Source organism: Alligator sinensis, unplaced genomic scaffold (assembly GCF_000455745.1).
Source record: "Alligator sinensis unplaced genomic scaffold, ASM45574v1 scaffold768_3, whole genome shotgun sequence".
Taxonomy (NCBI): domain Eukaryota; kingdom Metazoa; phylum Chordata; order Crocodylia; family Alligatoridae; genus Alligator; species Alligator sinensis.
Window position 1 is genome coordinate 1,924,324 of NW_005842135.1, and position 20,597 is coordinate 1,944,920.

General features: G+C 43.8%; 1 protein-coding gene across 2 annotated transcripts in view; it reads left to right on the plus strand.

The window, feature by feature from the left end:
- The window catches only part of DCAF5 (DDB1 and CUL4 associated factor 5), a 116,156-nt gene extending 104,681 nt beyond the window's left edge, over nucleotides 1-11,475 (plus strand). For both annotated transcript variants that reach the window (XM_006025190.3, XM_025205964.1), the window contains one exon: nucleotides 8,780-11,475. In XM_006025190.3, coding sequence (XP_006025252.1) covers nucleotides 8,780-10,594 — 1,815 coding nt within the window. In that variant the 3' untranslated portion in view covers nucleotides 10,595-11,475. The remainder of the gene's footprint in view (nucleotides 1-8,779) is intronic.
- Nucleotides 11,476-20,597: the final 9,122 nt, after the last annotated feature.

The window sequence follows — 20,597 nt, forward strand, 5'->3', positions numbered from 1 at the left end:
GGACAATATCCTAATACCTATTCTGTCCAATTAGAGGAAAAGCCCAATCGTCCCCCTATTATCGTTCATCACAACTGGATGACTTGTCATTCCGACGTTCACCTGGTATCCTTATAGTAAATTCAACTATGATTCTCTCTTGTTTTGTTCTGTTGTTTCTTTCTTTACAGGCCCGACTTCAACAAAGCAGTAATCCACAGCCGCTCGATTGTGAGATCCGTCGAGCACCCAAATGCGGTTCCCTTAAGTCAACGTAATAACGGCTATGGAGGGGGGACCGCGGTTGCTATGGCGCTGCTCCTCTCTCATTTTGCTAAGTATTTTAATTGGCATTGTCTGTTATGGGAGAAGACGGATGTCCCGCGGTGATTATTTCATTGTGCACTGACTAATAAATGAGGGGAGTCCCAAACAGATGTTCTCCAATCAGATGATAACTAATAGTTGTTGTTATATGTTTAAGTTATTGTATTTTATAGTTTGTTAAAAAGACCGGTCTGTAAAATTTTGTTTATATATATGTTGGTTTCTTAAGCTCTGTCAGGCCAGTGAATCCTGAAACAAAAATTCTCTATAACGTGCTCATGTGTCTAAAATTCCAGTTGTGCCGTCGGCAAGGGGGCATGTCACAACCCAATGATTTTAGTGCCTCGGCACGATGGAATTTTCCTGCCACATGAATCTCTTGCACAGCAAAAGTTTTCTGCTGCAACAAAAAACCCCGGTGCAAGAGAGTTCCCGCCATTCGCATGCAAATTTGTGTCCCGCTAATGGCCAGTTCTAAATTATTCCTACGTGGCGGCTAGTAATTGGCTTGCTGGCCGTATAAAACTTTGTGGGACTTCCGCCCAAGTCAGAGAACTTTGAGCACGCTGCAGAGTGCCCCTAAGGATATCTGACTTGCGGCTGAGCTGATCGATAGCCTGATCACCTATCGATTCTTCTCCCCGTCGCCGAGCGCAATCCTTCGACGTACCCTTTCCCTGCCGGCTTAATTTGTGGACGGATTAGCTGGCCTGAGTCTTGCCAGCTGGAGCACCTCGTGGAGTTGTTTAAGCGACTGGACCACCTGCGTCGCGGCTATTAGCAGCGTAAGTAAAGCTTTTCGCAACCAATACGCTTTGTCTGCCTCTCCATTCACCAGCCCGCCCAAACGACTGAGCAATTTGTATATCACCTCAAGTCGGTTCCGGCTGGCCGAGACACTTTCCTGCAAACTATACCTTGAAACCACTTAATATTAAGTGAGAAAATAAAAAATATATAATCAGCAGGCCTGAGACACAGAATTGCAGGCAGTGGGAGAAAGATACCTTCAGATGAGATCTGAAAAGAGATAAAGAAGCTGAAGCAAGGGGAAACAGATAATGAGCTGCCGACAAAACTTTGGTGCCCCTTCCGTGTGTTACATTTATGTAACAATTAACAGAATGGGTGACTTACTTGACAGGGACTTAAACTAGGTTCACTGGGGGATGGTCAGTCAATTAACAGTTATAGCCCAGGTCATGTCAGGCACAGTATTAACAGGTTAGGTATCTCAAGGGAACTTACTCCAACGGCAGCCCAAGGAAAGATCACATCCCAGTACACAGGGAAGCCCAGGGCTTCCCATGACAGGCTCAGCTGCCTGTACAGAAATGCCAGGAATTTGGGAAACAAACAAGAGGAACTGGTCCTTCTCCTGAGCAACAAAGATTATGATCTTGTAGGGATAACGGAGATCTGGTGGGCAGCATTCCCTGTAAACTGCAGAGTGTGAGCAGCCACACAGGCTCACTCATGCCACACTGCCAGGTGCACCTACGCGGCCACATACACCACACAGCTTAGAGGAAACGCTGGTGGTGGGACTCTACCTATGTGACTGGTCCATTGGTATAGAAGGCTATACTTTGTACAGGAGAGACCATGTTGGAAAGAGGGGTGGAGATGTAGCTCTCTACGTGAAGGAACAGTACACTTCCCTTCAAACTGAGTTTAGCATCCAAGGAGGGCGTCTTGAGAGCCTTTGGGTTGAAATACGGGGAGAGCATGGGGAAGGGGGATATAATTGTAGGAGTCTATTACAGACCTCCCAACCAAGAGGAATTCAATTGTGTGCTCTTCCCATGAGATGTCAGAGAGGTTGAAGTCCCCCATGACAACCATGCATCGGGAGCGTGCAGCCTCAGCCATGATGAGGTTGATGTCATATACCTGGATTTCAGTAAAGCCTTTGACCTGGTCTCCTGTGATGTCCTCATGGTTAAGCTGGAGAACTGCAGCCTTGATCATTTCATGGACCAATGGCTGGTGAACTGGCTCTGGGGTTGAACACGAAGAATATTAGTTGATGGGAGCAAATCAACATGGTGCAAGGCGAGTGGTGTCCCTCAGGGCTCAGTACTTGGGCCAGTACTCTTCAACATCTTCATAAATGATCTGGTTTTGGGTGTCAGAAGCGGACTGGCAAAGTTCATGGACGACACTAAACTATGGGGGAAGGAAGTAACACTGGAGGACAGGCTGGGGATACAGACCAACCTGGACAGGCTTGCAAAGTGGGTGAACAAAACCTGATGGCATTCATTGTAAAGAAGTGCAGGGTGCTCCACCTTGGGAGGAAAAACCAGCATCATACTTATAAGCTCAGTAGTGCTACGCTCGCTAGCACCAAAACCGAAAGAGACTTGGGGGTCTTGATTGACCAGAAGATGAACGTGAGCCACCAATGCGATGCTGTAGCCAGCAAAGCAAACCAAACTCTGGCATGCATCCACCAGTGCATCTCAAGCAAAACCAGGGACGTCATCCTCCCCCTTTACTTGGCCTTAGTGAGGCTGCAGCTGGAGTACTGTGTCCAAAGGAGAGCCACCCCCATGATCAAAGGCCGAGTGAGTAAACCTTACTAGAAGAGGCTGAGGGACATGGGATTCTTCGGCCTGGAGAAGAGAAGGCTCAGGGGGGACTTGGGGGCAGCCTATAAGTATATAAGTGGTGTACACCAGGATCTGGGAGAATAGTTATTCACCAGGACTCCCAAAGGGATAACAAGTTCTGAAGGCCACAAACTTCTGGAAGGCCAATTTTAGACTGGACATAAGGAAAAACTTCTTTACAGTCCAAGTGTCCAGGGTTTGGAACAGACCCCCCGCCCAGAGGTGGTGTAAGCACATACTCTGGACTCGGTCTAAATGCTTTTGGATGCTTATCTTGCTGGGATGATTTGACCCCAGCAGACTTCCTGCCTATGGCTGGCCTTGATGATCTTGTGAGGTCCCTTCCAGCCCCTAATGTCTATGAAATCTATGATAATTGCAGCAAAAAGTGGCAAGGGTGCTACATGTTTCAGGAGCCTTCCACCAGCACTTCTGAAATTCTGGAAGGTGTCTCAGCAGGACAGGGAATCCCAAGGGAGGAATATAGAAGGGCTGTTGAGACGGAAACCAGAGCAAGTACAAGGAGAATGTCTGAAGAGAAGGCCTTTTTGCATTAGATTCTAAAATGAATAGACAGTTGTATAGGTTGATGGGTGTTTTTAAGATGAGTGATATGGTCTCACTTGTATGAAAATCACCAGTGTATTAAAGATAGGGGAAAAAACGGTCATTCTTGTTACTATGGTGACAAGCTAATGTCTATGGCTATCTGCTTCTGCTTTGTAGGATAATTGGATGTAGTCAGGTGGTCCTAATTACTTGCACATTTAAGAGCATAACTTTTTATTTCAGTCTTTTATTTTGACCAGATATGTGAATTTTGTGTGATGCCTCCCAGAGCTTTCTCAATTCTGACTTCTCCCAAGATCCACAACGTTCTGGGCAGCACTTTTTTCTTTTTGAGATGCCTTTGTTATTTGCAGATTCATATGCAGAGCTCCAGTCCTTAGCTGTGCTACCTACATGCTCCTTGGAGCATCACTGGTTCTACCCATGTAGGTAGAGCAGCAGTTCTCCTCTTCCACCTAATCTGGTTACTATTCTAGGGTTTAAAACCAAATTTGGGCCCAGAGTGAGCAGTAATCACCTTGCCTAGTGACATCTTATTAGGGGATGAATTTTTTTGGCATTGTCTTGAGTTCAAAGCTTATTCTTTCCACTTGTTTCCTCTTCTATCAGAATGACTCTAGGATGAACTTGATAAGCAAAAAGTCACTGTGTTCCATCTGGAAAGGGACTTTACACCCTTTGGGTACCACAAAAGGGAAACCAGTTGTTCTCAGCTTGCAGACCCTTATTTCGTAAAAGAAAGCACATCTGCCCAGTTGGCTTACTGGGGCTTCTGCGTTGCTTCTTCTCCCCACACAAGTAGAGACTTCTCCAGACAGATCCCTGATGGACCAGATCAGTCCTGTAGAGTGTCTGGGCTTGAGGCCCTGTCTTCCACAATGAGGCATTCTTTGTGAATAAATCCCAAAGCCCCCTGACCCCTCCTCCTGCTTCTCTTTCCCCCTTCCCTCTGGACACATCTGTCTTGTAGGAGAGAAATTCCACTCCATTTTTTTAAAATACTGTCTTCAGTATATTGCCTGTGCTTGCATGGTGAGTGATCAAAGTTGCTGGTTGTAGCCAATAACCATGATGTGGAGTCTGAGCACACTTATGGTCTCTTTATGTATAACTTGGTTCAGAACAAATTCTGATAAGATCCTTATGGAAAATGACTTTGGAGTGGATTCCCAGTCCTTTAGGTATGTGGGTTCATAAAATCTAAGAGCTGGCTGATTCTGCTGAAGAGCCAATGACCTGTGAGTCAAGAGAGAAGCAGAAAGAGCTTCTCATCCTATACAGAAGAAATTTGGCAAAATCCAGGAACTGATCCCTGAGGTGATACATGTCCAAGAGTTCTGAGGTTTTGTGCATAGAAATTATTGCATTTGCAAGGCTGCAAGTAAAGGAGCTTCAGGAATTATTCGCTGGAACATAGTAAACAAGAGATACAAACGAAAGTAAAGATTGTCCTTCAGCTGGTGAAGAAAGGAGGTCATTGTAATGGTGTGTCCCTGGATGTTGATCCCAAAAAAAGCCTCCCCAATGCCAGCCTTTCAGGGTACAGAAATGCATCTGAGGCATCATATTGTGTAAGAAATTATGGTCATGGCAAGGGAGGCTCCCAAGGACCTTTTTAAAAACAAATTCTGGTCACTGTGACACTTTAGGACTTCCACCATCAGCTAAAGAAAGTAAGTCCTGATTCAAGCAAACATGGTGTTCATAACATGCCCACACACCAAGGAGATACAAGCAGTTTCAAACTGAAATGCTCGATTTTATTTATTTATTTATTACTTGGGTGGAAGGTCATATGGCTTGTATCAGGGCAACTAATGTAAAAGGGACACTGAACATAAAAACACATGAGCAAAGCCCATATCAGTAGGCAACTAAGAATCATCCCTGAAGAAAATAGTGCTCCAGCTGAAGATCTATGGAAGTAAGCTACTCTTAAAAAGTCAGACGCATCCAATTAGAACTTTTGGCTTCAGAAAAGCAGGCAAAATCATTGGGAAGTGATTCTCTGGGTGCCAGATGGATGATCATTGCTGATTTGTCTCTTTCTCTCCCTCCATGTAAGTTCTTTGTCACTTCCAAATATTAGAAGATGAAGTGGCAGTTATTTTTGTTACCCTTAATTGGCCAAGAAAGTCATGGTGTCCATCTCGAGGCCTGTTCCTGCATCAGTCTGTGTGAATCTGACAGTGGCTTTTGTGTCAAATTCAGTAAAGCTTCTGTCATGGATTTCCCCCTTGCCCAGGCCACCAACCTTGTCTGGTATCCATGAGTATGCCTTGAAGCCAGCTCAGGCATGGCTTTTGGAGTAGTGTGACCCCAAACTCCTCTGACTCTGCAACTCTAAACTTTTGGTCCTTGAACTCTCCCTGGCTACCTGTAGCCCTGCCTCAGGGAGCTACCTTCCAGTTCAGCTCTTAAGAGAAGGACTTTTTACCCCCTTCAGTAAAGGCATTTAGTGGAGGGCAACGACCACAGATCAAGACAACCCTGCCCCCTTCAAAGGGTTAAGCAGTCCCTCTGTCCCTGGTCCAGCCTGCACAGCCCTGAGCACTCCTAATTTAGCTCAAATGTTCTCTCTCCAGTCTTCGCAGTGCCAGAGCACCTCAAAGAAGCAGAGTTGTTCTCTTGCTTTTAATTCTTTTCAGATTCTCCAGACCCCAGGTTGACTCCCTGTTTTTTCAGGTTGTTCCATCCATTGTGATGCTTATCTCCTTCAGCTTCCCAGGACTTCTCCTGAGTATCATATCCATCAACAAGGATCTTCAAATTTTAATTAATGAATGGGTCTTTTGTCAGGTAGGCCAGGTAACTCTGGCCTCAGTGTCCCTTAAACCCCACCTTGTCCCCCTCTTGCACCCTGTACAAGTTAGTCAGGGAAACTAAGACTTGCAGCACTACTACAACATGAACACATTTAAACTGTAAATATTACAACAAAACCCATTGTCTGTTACAGATGCCCTCTTCATTCTCTCTGAGAATTTATACAAAATTCTCCAACCAGGCCAAGATAAATAGGCCTTAGTATATTGAGTAGTTCAGATCCTTTTTTTTTTTTAACAGGATAGCTGAGACTTGAACTCATGACATCTCAACATTGCTTGGCATGTATCAGTGGTAAATGACATTATAAATGCAGGAGTGAGTTGGCTATCCAATTGTATCTAGATTTCTTATTCAGCAGGTATAGGTAAGCTATCAGATCCATCTCCCTTATCAGATATTCTGGGGCAGAACGTGGACTTGGTCACTTCAGGGAAAATTTTGCAAATCTGCTCTTCGGTCATCCTATGAAAAAGCCATTACATGGATTCCCTTTGTTTGTCCACAGAAACATCCTTCAGGAAGATGCTGCAAGTAGTTGCTCCTTAAAAGTTTGTTTATATTCTCATTTAAGGAAGTATGGAATCTTTTGTCTTTCTCCCCTACACATCTCTCCTGCCTACCTTTTTCTTACTATATGCTATATCCCAATTTCATGACCAAGGGAAAGGTTCTGACCTAATGGAAAACTTGTCACCTGGTTTCTTTTTTCCTGAAATAGTTCACCCTCTGGTGTTCCTACCTAATGTAAATCCATTAGGTTTAGTTCTACTGAAGCTTTTAAGATATATGAATATAGTTAATACCATTGAAGAAAGCTTTATTGCTAAAGAGTTTCTTCAATCTAGAATTTGTTCTTTGGTTAGAAATAATCTAATTAGAATGAGGGCAGAAGGGCTATACAAGAAGAAAGGTGCAGCCCCAAAAGCCTGGAGTGGGGGGAAGAACCTTTGCCAAGAAGATAGGTTGCGGATTTTCCATTTTTAGTTCAAAGTGCTATATTGATCAGCTGCGCTGGGAGATGGCCTGCCGAAGCACTGAAACATAGAATCATAGAAAATTAGGGTTGGAAGGGACTGCAGGAGGTCATGTAGTCCAACCCCCTGACTAGATAGTTGACAACTCCTGCTATAGTATGTGAATTCACACACATTAATTCATCTTCATAAAACTTCTGGCCTGGCTCTTGTTACATCTGCAGTCTAGTGTTGGAGGGGTACATTGACAGCACAGGTGAGACCATGTGCCTGGTATTTGTTCCTATTCCTGACATTGCAATACCCTATAGCAGTTGCAATTAGTAATTGCAGGGATTGTCTGAGACAATCTGAGAATGCAATCTTGGCTGACTGAGAACAAGATTTTGAAGTATAGGTGATTCAGCTCCAGCTATAATACATCTATATGTAATACTGGGTTTAAATTAATCTGTAACAATATAATGTTTGGTGTTTAGTTCAGATTAATGTTTCATCCATATTGCTTTTCCATTTGGGAGTAAAAGTAAGAGAGGTGAGATGATTTTAAGTATTGCATTAGATAGTTCATTACTAAATCTCAAAGGAAGCTTGGGGGAGGGGACATAACACCAGTCAGGAAAACTTACAGCAACACTGGGGTCTAAACAAGTATCACAGACACTTGATTTCCTAATTTTACTCCCCAGTCCCCTTCAAAAGTACTATAAATAAATATCAACGCACTTCCCATTTCCTTTATTTTATGGTACTTTAGGAATGGAAAACTTCCTTCCCTTTTGGACTAGATGTACTGGTATCATTTGACTCCAAGAGACTTGCAGGATAGGAAAACGTAGTGGTCCCTCTCCCTTTTTTTTTTTTTTTTTTCTTCAGCACAGTTTAGCAAATGGAATAGTAACACCCAGCTTTTCACCTGCCTGCATTCAGTCTCCTGATTGCTGAGAAGGTAAATAGGCAATTGGATGAAATGTCATTGTACAAGCAACTTCAGTTTCCTGGGAAACAGTGCTTTCATTAGTGCTTAGGCTGTACTGCAGGCAAGAAACTATTCTTACCTATCATGAATAAGCATTGCCTATTACATAAAAGTGAAATGCTGCAATTCTGGAAAAATAATAATCTGAAATATTGAAATTATAGTGGTTTTATGATGTGCGGCTTTTCAAGTTTGGGGGGTATACATTATAAAAACACCCATGGCACGGGATAAAAGGAGCCAGTACTCAAAGTAATATGTAATACTTGCTGGGGAAATGGCTAAACTTAAAGCATGATCTTTTAGATTATCTAGGTTGCTTCAAATGGGGTTGATTCTACCTTGAGCAGGAGATTGGATTAGATGACCTCCTGAAGTCCCTTCCAATCCTACTTTTCTGTGATTTTATATGGCAGCTATAATATTTGTATTTGTATTACTATTCTATTTAAAAAAAAATTTAAAATTATGTTTGTATTATAAGCAGCTCATTTTTCTTCTTACAGATCTGGAGTCCTTATAAACAGCCTGACTGCACTGGAGACCTGGATGGCAGAATTGAGGACGATTCACGGTGCCTCTACACTCATGAAGAGTACATTAGTCTTGTGTTGAACAGTGGCAGTGGCTTGTCTCATGATTATGCCAACCAGTCAGTCCAGGAAGATCCACGGATGATGGCTTTCTTTGATTCACTGGTACGCCGGGAGATTGAGGGCTGGAGTTCTGACTCTGATAGCGACCTCAGCGAAAGCACCATCTTGCAGCTCCATGCTGGAGTAAGTGAACGCTCTGCTTATAGTGAATCAGAATCTTCTGCTTCTCTACATCACACCCCACCACACATGGCAGAAGAATCGGATGAAACGGCCTATAACTTAGGAGCCTTAAGATCAACAGAGTCTCCATCGGCCAGAGAAGATGTGGCTTCTCGTCAGCAGAGGCTGTCTGCACTTAGAAGGTATCAGGACAAACGTCTCCTGGCCCTTTCCAATGAATCTGATTCTGATGAAAATACCTGTGAGGCAGAACTGGACACAGACCTTTTTCCACGACCAAGGTCTCCAAGTCCTGAAGAGAATGAATCTAGCAGTTCCAGCAGCAGTAGCAGTTCAGAGGGTGAAGAGGAATTGAAAGAACGGCGTACATTGACACGTCAACGTAATGCAATGAGACGCCGACAGAAAATGCAAAAGGAAGAGAGGACTAACACAAATACAGAAAACGTGAACACCTACATAGGTGAGGATATCTATGATTACCCACAGATCAAAGTGGATGACCTTTCCTCTTCTCCAACCTCCTCGCCTGAAAGGAGTTCCATTAAAAAGGAAGTTCCCAAAGAAAGGGCCTCTCCTTGTTCAGACAGTGAGTCTGTAGAAAGAAAGATTTACAAAGCTTACAGATGGCTTCATTATTCTTATATATCCTATTCAGCTGGTAAAGATGGTGAATCTTCCCATGGAGATGGGGAGAATGATGAAGGAAAGCCAGGAACTAGTGGAAGAAACAGTGCACCACCTACACTAAATAAAGAAGAGGCTAGTAATTTGAGTTCACTAGTTCCTCAAGGTTCCCAAGGTCTCTCTGAGAGCCAAAGCAAAGAAACTTTAAAAGAATGTGGTTTGGTAGAAAATTCTAGTAATGGTCAAGGTCATGAACTTGACAATCAGTGGCGGATGGAAACTCAAGAAAGCACGTCCCAAGACACCAGCAGTGGGTCTGTAGAACATTCTTTTGAGACTAAAAAGCTCAACGGAAAAGCCATCTGCAAAGGGCTAAATAGTCTTGCTGAAGAGCCATGCAACCAAACTGCAGGACTTGTGGAACAGAAAAACAGCCAGAACTGTCAACCAGCATCAAGCCACCACTCGCTGGTCACTTCCAAGGATTTGTTTTCTATTGCCACCGTCTGTAGTGGATCTGGTAATTGCTCCAGAAACCAGACTGATGACAGTGAGGAAAGAAATCTTGAGACCTCCTGTGTAAACCACAATAATGGCCACCTACATCCTCGCCCTTCATGCTTCAACAATGGACAGAGCTTTGGAGAGCAGGAGATAGTGACCCAAGGACTACAATTATACTCAAATGCTGATAATGGCACCCTTGCACAGGCAAATGTGACCTTTCACAAAGACTGTTGCCTGTCAGAAATGGACTCCAACAATTACGGTGTGAGCACGAAAGAGGATATTGCTGACTTGCATCTGACAGATAGTGAGAACTCTCAAGCTTTGGGAGGACTGAAAAGGCATAGAGCGGAGTTTGAAGACACAGATTCAGAGAATTCTTCCTCAGAAAAGAAGCTAAAAACATGATAAATGCAAACACTTGTTTAGCTCCTTTCTCTCTCTCTCTCTCTCTCTCTCTCTCTCACACACAGACACACGTGCACACACACACTCTCTCCCTTTTTCTCTCTCACACACTTTCATCAAAAAAAAGAAAGAAAGGAAAAAAGTGTTTAAGGTGCGTGAAGATTGGATCTGAAATGTTGCGTTTTCTGATTCCCCATTCCATTCTTCTGTGAGTCTATTTTAGATTGCCTTTTGGCTTGTGCTGTATTAAAAAAAAAATCCAACCAACTCCTTTACTAATGAGATTGAGTGTAGTGTACCCATACAAGGTTCTGTTAAAGTAAATCCTTATTAAGACGGTTGTCTTCTTGTGTGAATGTGTATCATTTGTTCAGCCATCTAGTTAGCATGGCTGTTGTACATTTTAATTATTCTGCTGAAAATGACTTTTTTCCTATAGACACTCATTACATGTTACGGGCTGTAGGCTCTACATGTCTCATAAAGAATGACTGCTGAATTAGATGACACTGGTGGTGTTTTAGGGTATGTTCTTTGAAAAGAGCCCTGTGGTCCTTTATTCTTCAGAAAGTAAAGAAGTGTGGCTCTTACGTTTTTGAAATTTCTTCTACTTGTTTATGTATGAGGAGATGCTTCATAAAGCACTTAATTTGATATACTTCAATGAAGTAATTTTTAATACTAACACAAAAGCTATAGGAAATAAGCCTCTTCCCAAGATCATTTTTAAGCTGTTCCCATAATAACTTGCCTTTCTTTAAAAAATATTTAATACAATAGCATCATTATACTGAAGTATTGGTATTTGTTTGGCATTAGAAGTGTGTAATGAACTAGACCCTTCACCAGCTAAGGGCCATTAAAAGTGTGGCACTGAAAAATACACTTGTATGTACTTAATGTGTATTGGTTCATTGTCCCTAGGACATGACCTTCGCATTCAGGAGATGTATAGAAAACTTATTGCCCTCTATGTGTGTACTGATGAGAGGCTGTCATTTATAGAAAGAGGATTAGAAGGAGAGAAGGGTATCTAATACAGCTAAGCAGCAGAACTAGAAAAGTCAAAAAGCAGCATCAAAAATGGTTTTATTCATTTGTATAAACTCTTACACAAGATGATGTTGGTGGCCGCATTGGTTTTCCAGTCTCACAATGCAGTATTAAAATAGAAATGGGATACATGGATTCCAACTGAACAAGCATTTTGTTTGTATGGGCTATTTTTAGAGTGGGTGCCTCTTAAATGTAAAATTTAGGAGCTGTTTTCTGAGAGGAGTGTGGTCTTACAGCTTGTCACGCTGAAGTTGGTGTATCATTTCAGAATGGTGGGCATTATTTCAGTAGAATATGCAGTAGTCCAACAACCCTAATACTCTGAATTGGAAAAATCCTGTTGATACCCAGACAATAAGGAAAGAGGAAACAGACACACAGGCCACGTCTGGACGAGGTATGGATGTTTGGTTCCCCAGGGACAAGTAGCAGCAACACACAGCTACTTGTCCCCAGGGAATGCCTGTGCCATGCATGCTTTGGCGCACGGCAAGCTACCCCAGAGGTGGTTGGGGAGTTACCCTGGGGGCAGCCCTGCAGCAAGTTACTTCAGGGGCAGCCTTACTTGGGGTCCTAGGGGCCTCCTGGGGCTGCAGCCACAGCAATCCTGTCAGGCAGAGCCTGGCTGGCAGCCGCAGCACAGCTCCAGGTGGCCCAGCTCCACTTTTCAGCAGCGCACGCTGCTCTTTTTTTTTTCTCATGGGGGTTTTTTGACCCCTGAATATCTATGATGATATGATATCATAGATATCCAGGGGTCAAAAAAACCCCATGAGAAAAAAAAAATGGAGCAGCACAAGCAATACATCCTTGCAGCGTGGAGAACACTTCAGTGTGCAGCATGTGGCACTGCAAACATGTTTGCAGCACCACGTACTGCATGGCCGCACTCATCTGGACATGCCCGAAGGGAGTAAAAAATATTTGTTTGGTCACCATGTTAGCACTGATAACAGAAAAGCTGGCACTGGCCCTGGTAATTGGCATTAGCTTCCAGACCCAGTTCTAATAAAGACTGTCTAACTTTCAATGCCTGGGAAATCACTTTTGCAATACCCTACTATTCTTTTTGATTCAGCATTGGTTTCAGAATGACTGCCTATCAGGTATGTAGGGGGGACAAGAAGAGGCCCTGATAAAAGACAGTGAAAGAGAGACCGTTCCTTGTCACCCCAGCACCACCTGGGGTGACAAATACTGGTAATAAACTGATGGAGAATAGGTTTAGGTTAGAGATCAGAAGGCAATATTTTACAGTTAGGGTGGCCAGAATCTGGAACCAACTTCCCAGGGAAGTGGTCCTCGCCCCTACCTTGGGCAAATTCAAGAGAAGGTTGGAAGATCACCTGTCTGGGGTCTTGTGAACCCAGCATTCATTCCTGCCTGTGGCAGGGGGTCAGGCTAGATGATCTATCCAGGTCCCTCCTGACCCTAGCTACTATGAAATTGAAAACTTCAGAAGGAATTCTAGGAAGGAGATGGGAGAGAAATGTGGTACTCTGGAATTTTGAAAAGCTTTGAATCGAGGCAAGAGAGACGGTGCTATAGATGATTCCTCACTCTTAATTAGCTTTGCTAAGGGAAAACTTGGAGAGGGTGTGAGATACGGTATTTAGTGAGTGTACAAGAGCATTTCAGGGAGGCAAATTTGTTTTTCAAACTCAAGCAGAAAGTAACAATGAGGAAATGTTGATATTTGTGCTACCTTGTCATTGGAAAACTAGTTCTGTAATGATGAGACTCTTATTAGATTTCTGTAATCTAGGAGTGTCGTCTTTGATTATAAACACACTGTTTGTAAGTCCTAGTTTTATAAGCCCAGATCATATGTTGCAAAAGTTAAAATCTATCTTTTAAAGCTCATTAAATTGGAAACATTGCTTATATTTTTTATAGTTCTTTCCCCACTCCTTCTCCTGGGCAACTGCTTATGAAACACTTGGGATGCCAGTGGAATAGCTCAGCAAAGAGTCGCAAGTCAGCAAAGTCTTCTCCTGGGATGCATAGTGTTTTACCTTCTAATTTATTTTCCTTTTTATACATAACAGAAAAATTCCCCAGCTGGGAGTTCAACCCTGTCTTTCAATCTCTGGGAGCAGAGGTTCACTGTGGTTTCCCAAAGACCTCCTCTTTCCAGTATCTCCCTCCCAGTTTTCAGCCCTTCCGTTGAGTACCTATACCAGGAGAAAGGGTAGGTAGGCATAAACACATTTCATTGTTCACCATGGACTGCATAGCATCACTGTAAACGAGGACCACATTTCTAAATTCAGAGAAGATCATTCCTATACCATCTTCCAAGAGAAATACATTATCATATGAAAAGGCTGCATTTTTGGCCAGGATCTTAAAAATCTAGATCCTGTCTGCTGTGCATGGATGTTGATGAATAAACTCTCTTACAAGGGACATGCTTTCATCTTAACCAGAATTTCTCTCGCCTTTTGCTGCATACATCTCACCACTGACAGCTATCTAGTTCAGTTATGCAGCAGAGGTGTTAAAATATTTTAAGTGAAACATGGAAAACCTTATGAAAATCTCGCTTAAAAATTGTCATCTTAAGATCTTTCATCTTTCCAATTGGTAGCATTAGACACTTAAGGATACAAGATGCTTTATAATTAATGTACTACCCTATTAGCCACTACTGTTCTTCATGTTTGCCATTCATTCACCCCATTAGCCCAGGGTTTTCTGCATTTGGAAAATCTAGTTTCTCTCCAGGAAACCTCATGAAGATAGGAGAGGAAAGTCCTTCCTGTCTCCTGGTAGGAGTATGAGGTGGCAAGCAGTAACCTTCCCTAAAGGGTGTACCTCCTTACAACCTACTATGAACCCACTAGCTGCATTGCCAACATCAGACTCCCTCTTTCACAGCTTTTGTACCCAATACGACCTGTGAAAGTGCAGTAGCATAACTAGGGGTGGGTGAGCTGCCCATAGGCTCTGGGCACAAATTCATAGGGGTGCCAAAATGGTGGACTCGGGGGAGCCCATACCATGACAGCACCAGCTGGAGTCTTTGAGACTGTGGTCAAGTAAGACTTTCTGATGCCTTGCTCTCTGATGCTTCTGCCCAGGGTGCAAAAATTGTTAGTTGTGCTAGTGTGAAAGTTTTGGTGAAACTGAACTTGCTTTAAATCAATCCATGATGAGCACGGTAAGAGCAGCTTTACTGATTTCCCCCCCCCCCCGCCTTCTATTTCCTGATGACCTTATTGACCATCAAGTAAAAATCTAAGGATTTTTTCATGCACAGAGAAGGTGTTCTCTTTCTCTCAGAAATCTGGAGTGGTCCTTTTCAAGGACAGTAAGCTAAGGGTTGGCAGTCTATAGCTGTGGTCTATACAGATGTAGCCTGTGGAACCAGCTGTAATTTAAATTTACTGAAGATATCTAGTCATAAAAGAGAACTTTTTTGAGTTGGTTCTAACGTGTATCATTTGTACATGTGTAAAATTTTGCATTCGTTTTCTATGGTTCCGGTCAGCATTCGAATAACATACATATGGCATCAGTGTTCCAAACCTCCCTGAGCTCAAGTCATGACAGTGCCCTCACGCTGGAATGTCCTCTGGTACCAAACACTCTCGAGCATACATACTTTCACAAACAGAGTTAGTTGGAATTTTTTCTGGGAACTTTTTGTCAGAAAATGGCAATTCATTGAAATCAAAGCTGTTCATGAGCATGGCTTCTCTAGTTTTAACCTAAGAAAGCTCATATGCATGCATGCTCATGTGCGTGCATGCATGCATACACGCACACACAGGTGGGTCCAGATGGGGTGCAGTGGTGTGGCTGTACTCCTTTCAGACTGGACTGCATCATGGGAGCCTCCAGGGACTTTTAAAGTCCCTAAGGCAGGTGATTAATCCTCCCTCCCTTCCCCTTCCTGCTCAAAGGCATGCTTCCTTGCCTTCCCTCCTCTATTCTCACCCCCTTCCCCTCACCTGCTTCTGCTGCTTTCCCTGCTGTCCCAGAAGTAAGGGAAGCACTAGCCAGCCAGGTCGGGCACAGGCTGGGCTCAGCTGGGGACAGGGACAGTAGCAGTGGAGATGGACAAGGGGGTCCCCCTTCCCTGCACCTACTTGAGGGAGGAGAGGGCTGGGCAAGGTGGGGGACAACCCCTGTCCCACTGAACTGTTCCTGCTGTCCCCTTCCCAGTTGATCTCAGCCCCTACCCAGCCTGACTGGCTGGAGCTTCTGCACCCTTGAACAATGGAGAAAGCAGCAGGTGGGGGAGTTGGGAGAAAAGGGTGCATGCCTCTGAGAGAGAAGGGGAAGAGAGGGGAGATTTGTCACCTGCTTTAGGGACCTTAAAAAGTTCCCAGAGGCTTCTGTGGCAAGGCCTGCCCTTGCTGATGGGGTTTGAGAGCAGGGGTTGCAGCCACCCCTGCAGTATGGATCCGCCCCTGCACATGCGCACACACACCCCTATTCCCCCCTATTAGGACACTCTCCTGAAAACTAGGCATTTCAAATCTTGCTGCGCTGCTGAACTTCGAGCAAGGATTTAAATCCAGGTCTTCCACCTCTGCCATAGAGTGCCCACACCTCTGGACAGTTGGCTCTCTTGGAGCAGGTATTTCTTAATGTTACACCTGTTCCATTTTATGTTCATAAATACTCACCGAAGAAAGAACTTGAAGCCTCATCTCCCTTCCTGGAGGTGTGTGTCATTAAACATCAGGCTGTGCAGATGCAGCAACTGACATTTTCCTATTGGCACTGCTGTGGCATACAAAAATTATATTCTTTAGACTGGACAGAATGTCACTTGCTAATCTAATACATGTGCTACTTCTCTGGAACAGGACAGTCAGAAGAATCCTTCCTCCATGTTGGTTAGAGTAAATACGAGTTAAGCCCAACTTCCATCCTCCAAGGTGAACTCTTTAACCACAAAGCTACTGCCTGTCATTTTCTTGCTCAAGTTTTCTGCCTCCCAATTCATCTCAGTGCAGAAGAGGAAAATTTATCTTCAAAATGCCAAATATTTGTGATGCAGGAAATCGTCCTTTCCTGTCTGGCTGTAGTTCCAAGCACAGACTATGCCTGGCTAGCACATGGGTTACTGAGCATCCTGCATGGAGCTCTTGCTCTCTAATTAGCATATTTCAGTTGTCCCAGCCACAGCAGATCTAGAAACCTATCTTTTCCTATGGCTGATCTGTAGGTAGGTGGTGTCACTTATTCTGAATATATTTGTATATTCCTACATATAAGTCTGCATGAGGGGATACCATCAGAGGCTGGTTTCTGCCTTCAGATGTGTGCACAATGCTCCTGATGTGCAGGTCCCACTGAAGTCACTCACCCCTGAGAAGAACTTAGACCTGCAGCCACATTGCTCTGGACTAATGGTCCAGGCTGCTTGCAGTAGCAGCATCACCAGTAGAAACTGCTGCTCTTTGTATTTATACATTTTTCATTCCTATAACTTGAAAATAGCCAAATCACATGCTTGGTGGCTATTCTGGTGTGTCAAATTCCCCTCAGTTCTCCCAACTGACAGGAAAATCAATGTCAAGGAAAACCCTGAATGTCTGTTGAAAAATACAGCATTTGACTTGAAAAACATGAAGTTTTAAGCTAAAGAGCACTTGAATTCTACACCCCTTAAAATGTAGATCTATAATGGAAGCATTGAAACAATCTGAATGGTACTGGTCTGAATTCTAGCGGGGCAGTGGAGGAAGCAATTTAACTTCAATTTATTGAAAAATATTTTACTTACATTTAAGCTTTAAACACTCCAATCAAATTGAAATCCATGGCTTCTTAATCCAGATTTAAACTTCAGTGATTGTTCACATATAAATATGCTAATAGAAATGGTATGGCAAACTTGAGACCATCACTATGGATGTATGTGCTAGCTACATCCTAAAGTCTCATCTCTGAGGGCCTTCTTTTTGCTATCACAATATCATTACATTTTATGGAGGACATGCAGAGAAAATCCTAAATCTGCCTAGATCTTAACCATCAGGGCACTGACATGCTAACAATTAAACTGTTTTAAGAGGAGGGAAGATTTACTGTGGTTCTGATGAATCCACTGTTTCTCTCTGCTCCTTTCCCATAGGTGGTGTGGCTTACATAGGAATGAAACAAGTTAAGTTAATGAAGTTTAGTTTACTTGGGTATTGGCTGTGGGATAGGTGTAGACATGTGAAAATATTACACTAGATTAGAAGATGTGTGTTCACAAGTGGTAAATCTCACCTCTACCCTGAAAAAGGTGTGATGGTGGAGCCGCACCCTAAAATCTGCAATAGATATCAATTCTGCAGTATGCAGAACTAAATAAATTGCAATTACTGTCTGGAGGCACTTGTTGGATTTACCAAGTGATTAATTCTTAGGCTGTCTTAATTGGCCTGAGTACTACATGGTACTAGTTGAAAGCTGGGACAGCTATTGGGAGAGAGAAAGAAACTTCAGTTATGGTTTATAACTGCCTCTAAATCCCAGTAAGAGCTGCTTCATAGAGTAAATTTTAAAAAAATATTTCTACCCCACTCCCCTACCACCATCATTTGACCAATGGTGATGTGGCACTGAAAGGGAACAAGAGTTATGTTAACCAGTCCCTGGCTAATGCCTCACATAGCCATGATGTCTTCTGCTTCTTCTGAGGTTATTGTTTTTTCCCTTGATACTTCCAATGAACTACAGAAGCTTGCACGAGTGTCTGTGTTGGTGGCCTAAATCCTGAGAGTTAGAGTTTGTGGTAGTGCATTAAATGATTCCTCACCCCGTTTCAGCGGTGGGCAAAATGCGGCCCACAGGCTGGATGTGGCCCACCAGGCCATTCTATCTGGCCCCTGCGGAGCCCATAAAAAATGTAGAAAATAAATATTAATCTGCCCCTGGCTGCCTTTCATGCAGCCGTCGATGGCTTGCCAAAACTCAGTAAGCGGCCCTCTGCCCAAAATAATTGCCTGCCCCTGCCTATTTGCTGTGTTGGAGACCAAGGGAAAGGTGACCTGGCATCTGGCATGCTTTATTCCTAGAATTGGGCACTTGCTATATATGACTTCTTCACATGCCTTATGGAAACGGTTGCTTTAATTGATGATTTTGTTCCATGCTACTTGACACTTTGTCATCCTGTTTACTTATATGAACCTTCTGACACAGAGCAGTAACACCGCACCAGCCTTTCATTCCAGTCCATGATTAATAATCCTCAGAGAGCATGTTTGTTCTTAACAGCCTGGCCTGTGTCCACATCTTCCATAAAACTATATGAAGGAAATAGAGAATTGGTTCGGTATGTCCTACTGAGCAACTCTCTGGTGCCTTTCCATAAGGGAGCTTTAAGAAACATGTAGAAATTAATGTACACACTGCTTAAAAAAAAACAAACCCTAAGAAAGTCTTGCAGCACTATTCCAAATTTCCAGATAACTGACTGGAATAATTTAGATGTGACATAGTAGGAACAGTTAAAGCTTCTGATGGAGGTTTTGATTTGCACTCTCTCACTCTTTTTAATACTACCATATACTTCAAGGCTATTTGGCTTATAATCTGAAAAAACCTACCCTAGCCAAAAAGCTCTTTGAGTCAGCTGTTTAAGGCATGCCACTTTTCATAGCCAAGGCCACACAGATATAGCATTGTATCTGCCTTTAACTTCCCTGGCCAAATAGGTACCCATTTATAGATGGATCTAGTAGGGGTGGCCTTTAGCATGAGGCTGGAGAAAGACTCAGAGCTCTGAACACTTCAAGTACTACTGCTTTCTCCCACTCCCTCCACCCCGCAACACACGCATATCTGTAAGGCTGGGGGAATAAGTATTCTCTAATGCAGGGGTTCTAAACTGGGGTACTGCAATGTGGCCATGGCCAGCTACAACTACCTTGCATGCCTTATGCACAGCTAGATTGGGGAGGGTTGGTCTGTTAGCATGCACTCCTGCCTGCATTAGAGTTACCTCATGAACAAAAAGCAGGCAAGAGCTCCTGGTCCTTCCAAGGCCCTTCCCAGTCTGACCCCCATGCTTCAGAAACAGAAGTACATAGAGCAGGCAAAACTGTCCTGCTTGCCCTGGTTTTTGTAGGTTGTGCTAGAAAGCCAGACTAGGGAGGGCTGGACAAGAGTGGGTGCTCCTTCCTGTGTTAAGTTTATCTGACTGCACATAAGGCAGGTTCACTTAGTGATGGCAGTGGCAGCACCTGAGCTGAGGAGAACTGTGGTAAGTTAAGGCAGGCTTTGGGTTTTTTGACAACGACCCATGTTTTTGTATGGAGGGCATGCTGGCAGACATATCTTTTCCTCTAGGTTGGCTGATCTCGTACAGCGGGCTTTAAACTAGCTTTGCCGGGGAAAGGGGCCACTTCGAGTGGAGAGGATGCTTCATCAGCATGCAGGGTGACAAGAGGAAGGGAAGCCCAGGTAAGCATCAGCGTCCTGGGAGTAGGGGGCCACAACTGTCCTGGGAGTGGGAGGGAGGTGCATGCACCCTCAGGAGGCCTCAAGTGCCTCTACACTAATGCTCATAGTATGGGGTGTAAGCAGGAGGAACTGTGCCTCTTGATTGCGAGTAAGAACCCAGACTTAGTAGGGCTCACAAACCTGGTGGGACCCTACCTACGACTGGGCGGTGGGCATTCAGGGATACACCCTATATAGAAGAGACAGGACAGAGAGGAAAGGTGGGGGGTTGCGCTCTATGTCAAAGAGCACCTCACATCATCAAGGATTAGCTTCAGGTTAGAGGAGGGTCGGGCAGAGATACTATGGGTCAAACTACAAGGTGTGTGTGGGGAAAGGGACCTTATGATGGGTGTCTACTACAGACCACCCAACCAGGGGGAAGAGCTGGACCAGGACTTCTCCAGTCAGCTTATGGAGGCGGTTAGGTCAAGGGATGTTATTGTCATGGGTGACCTAAACTACCCAGACATTTGCTGGGAGGAGCAGACAG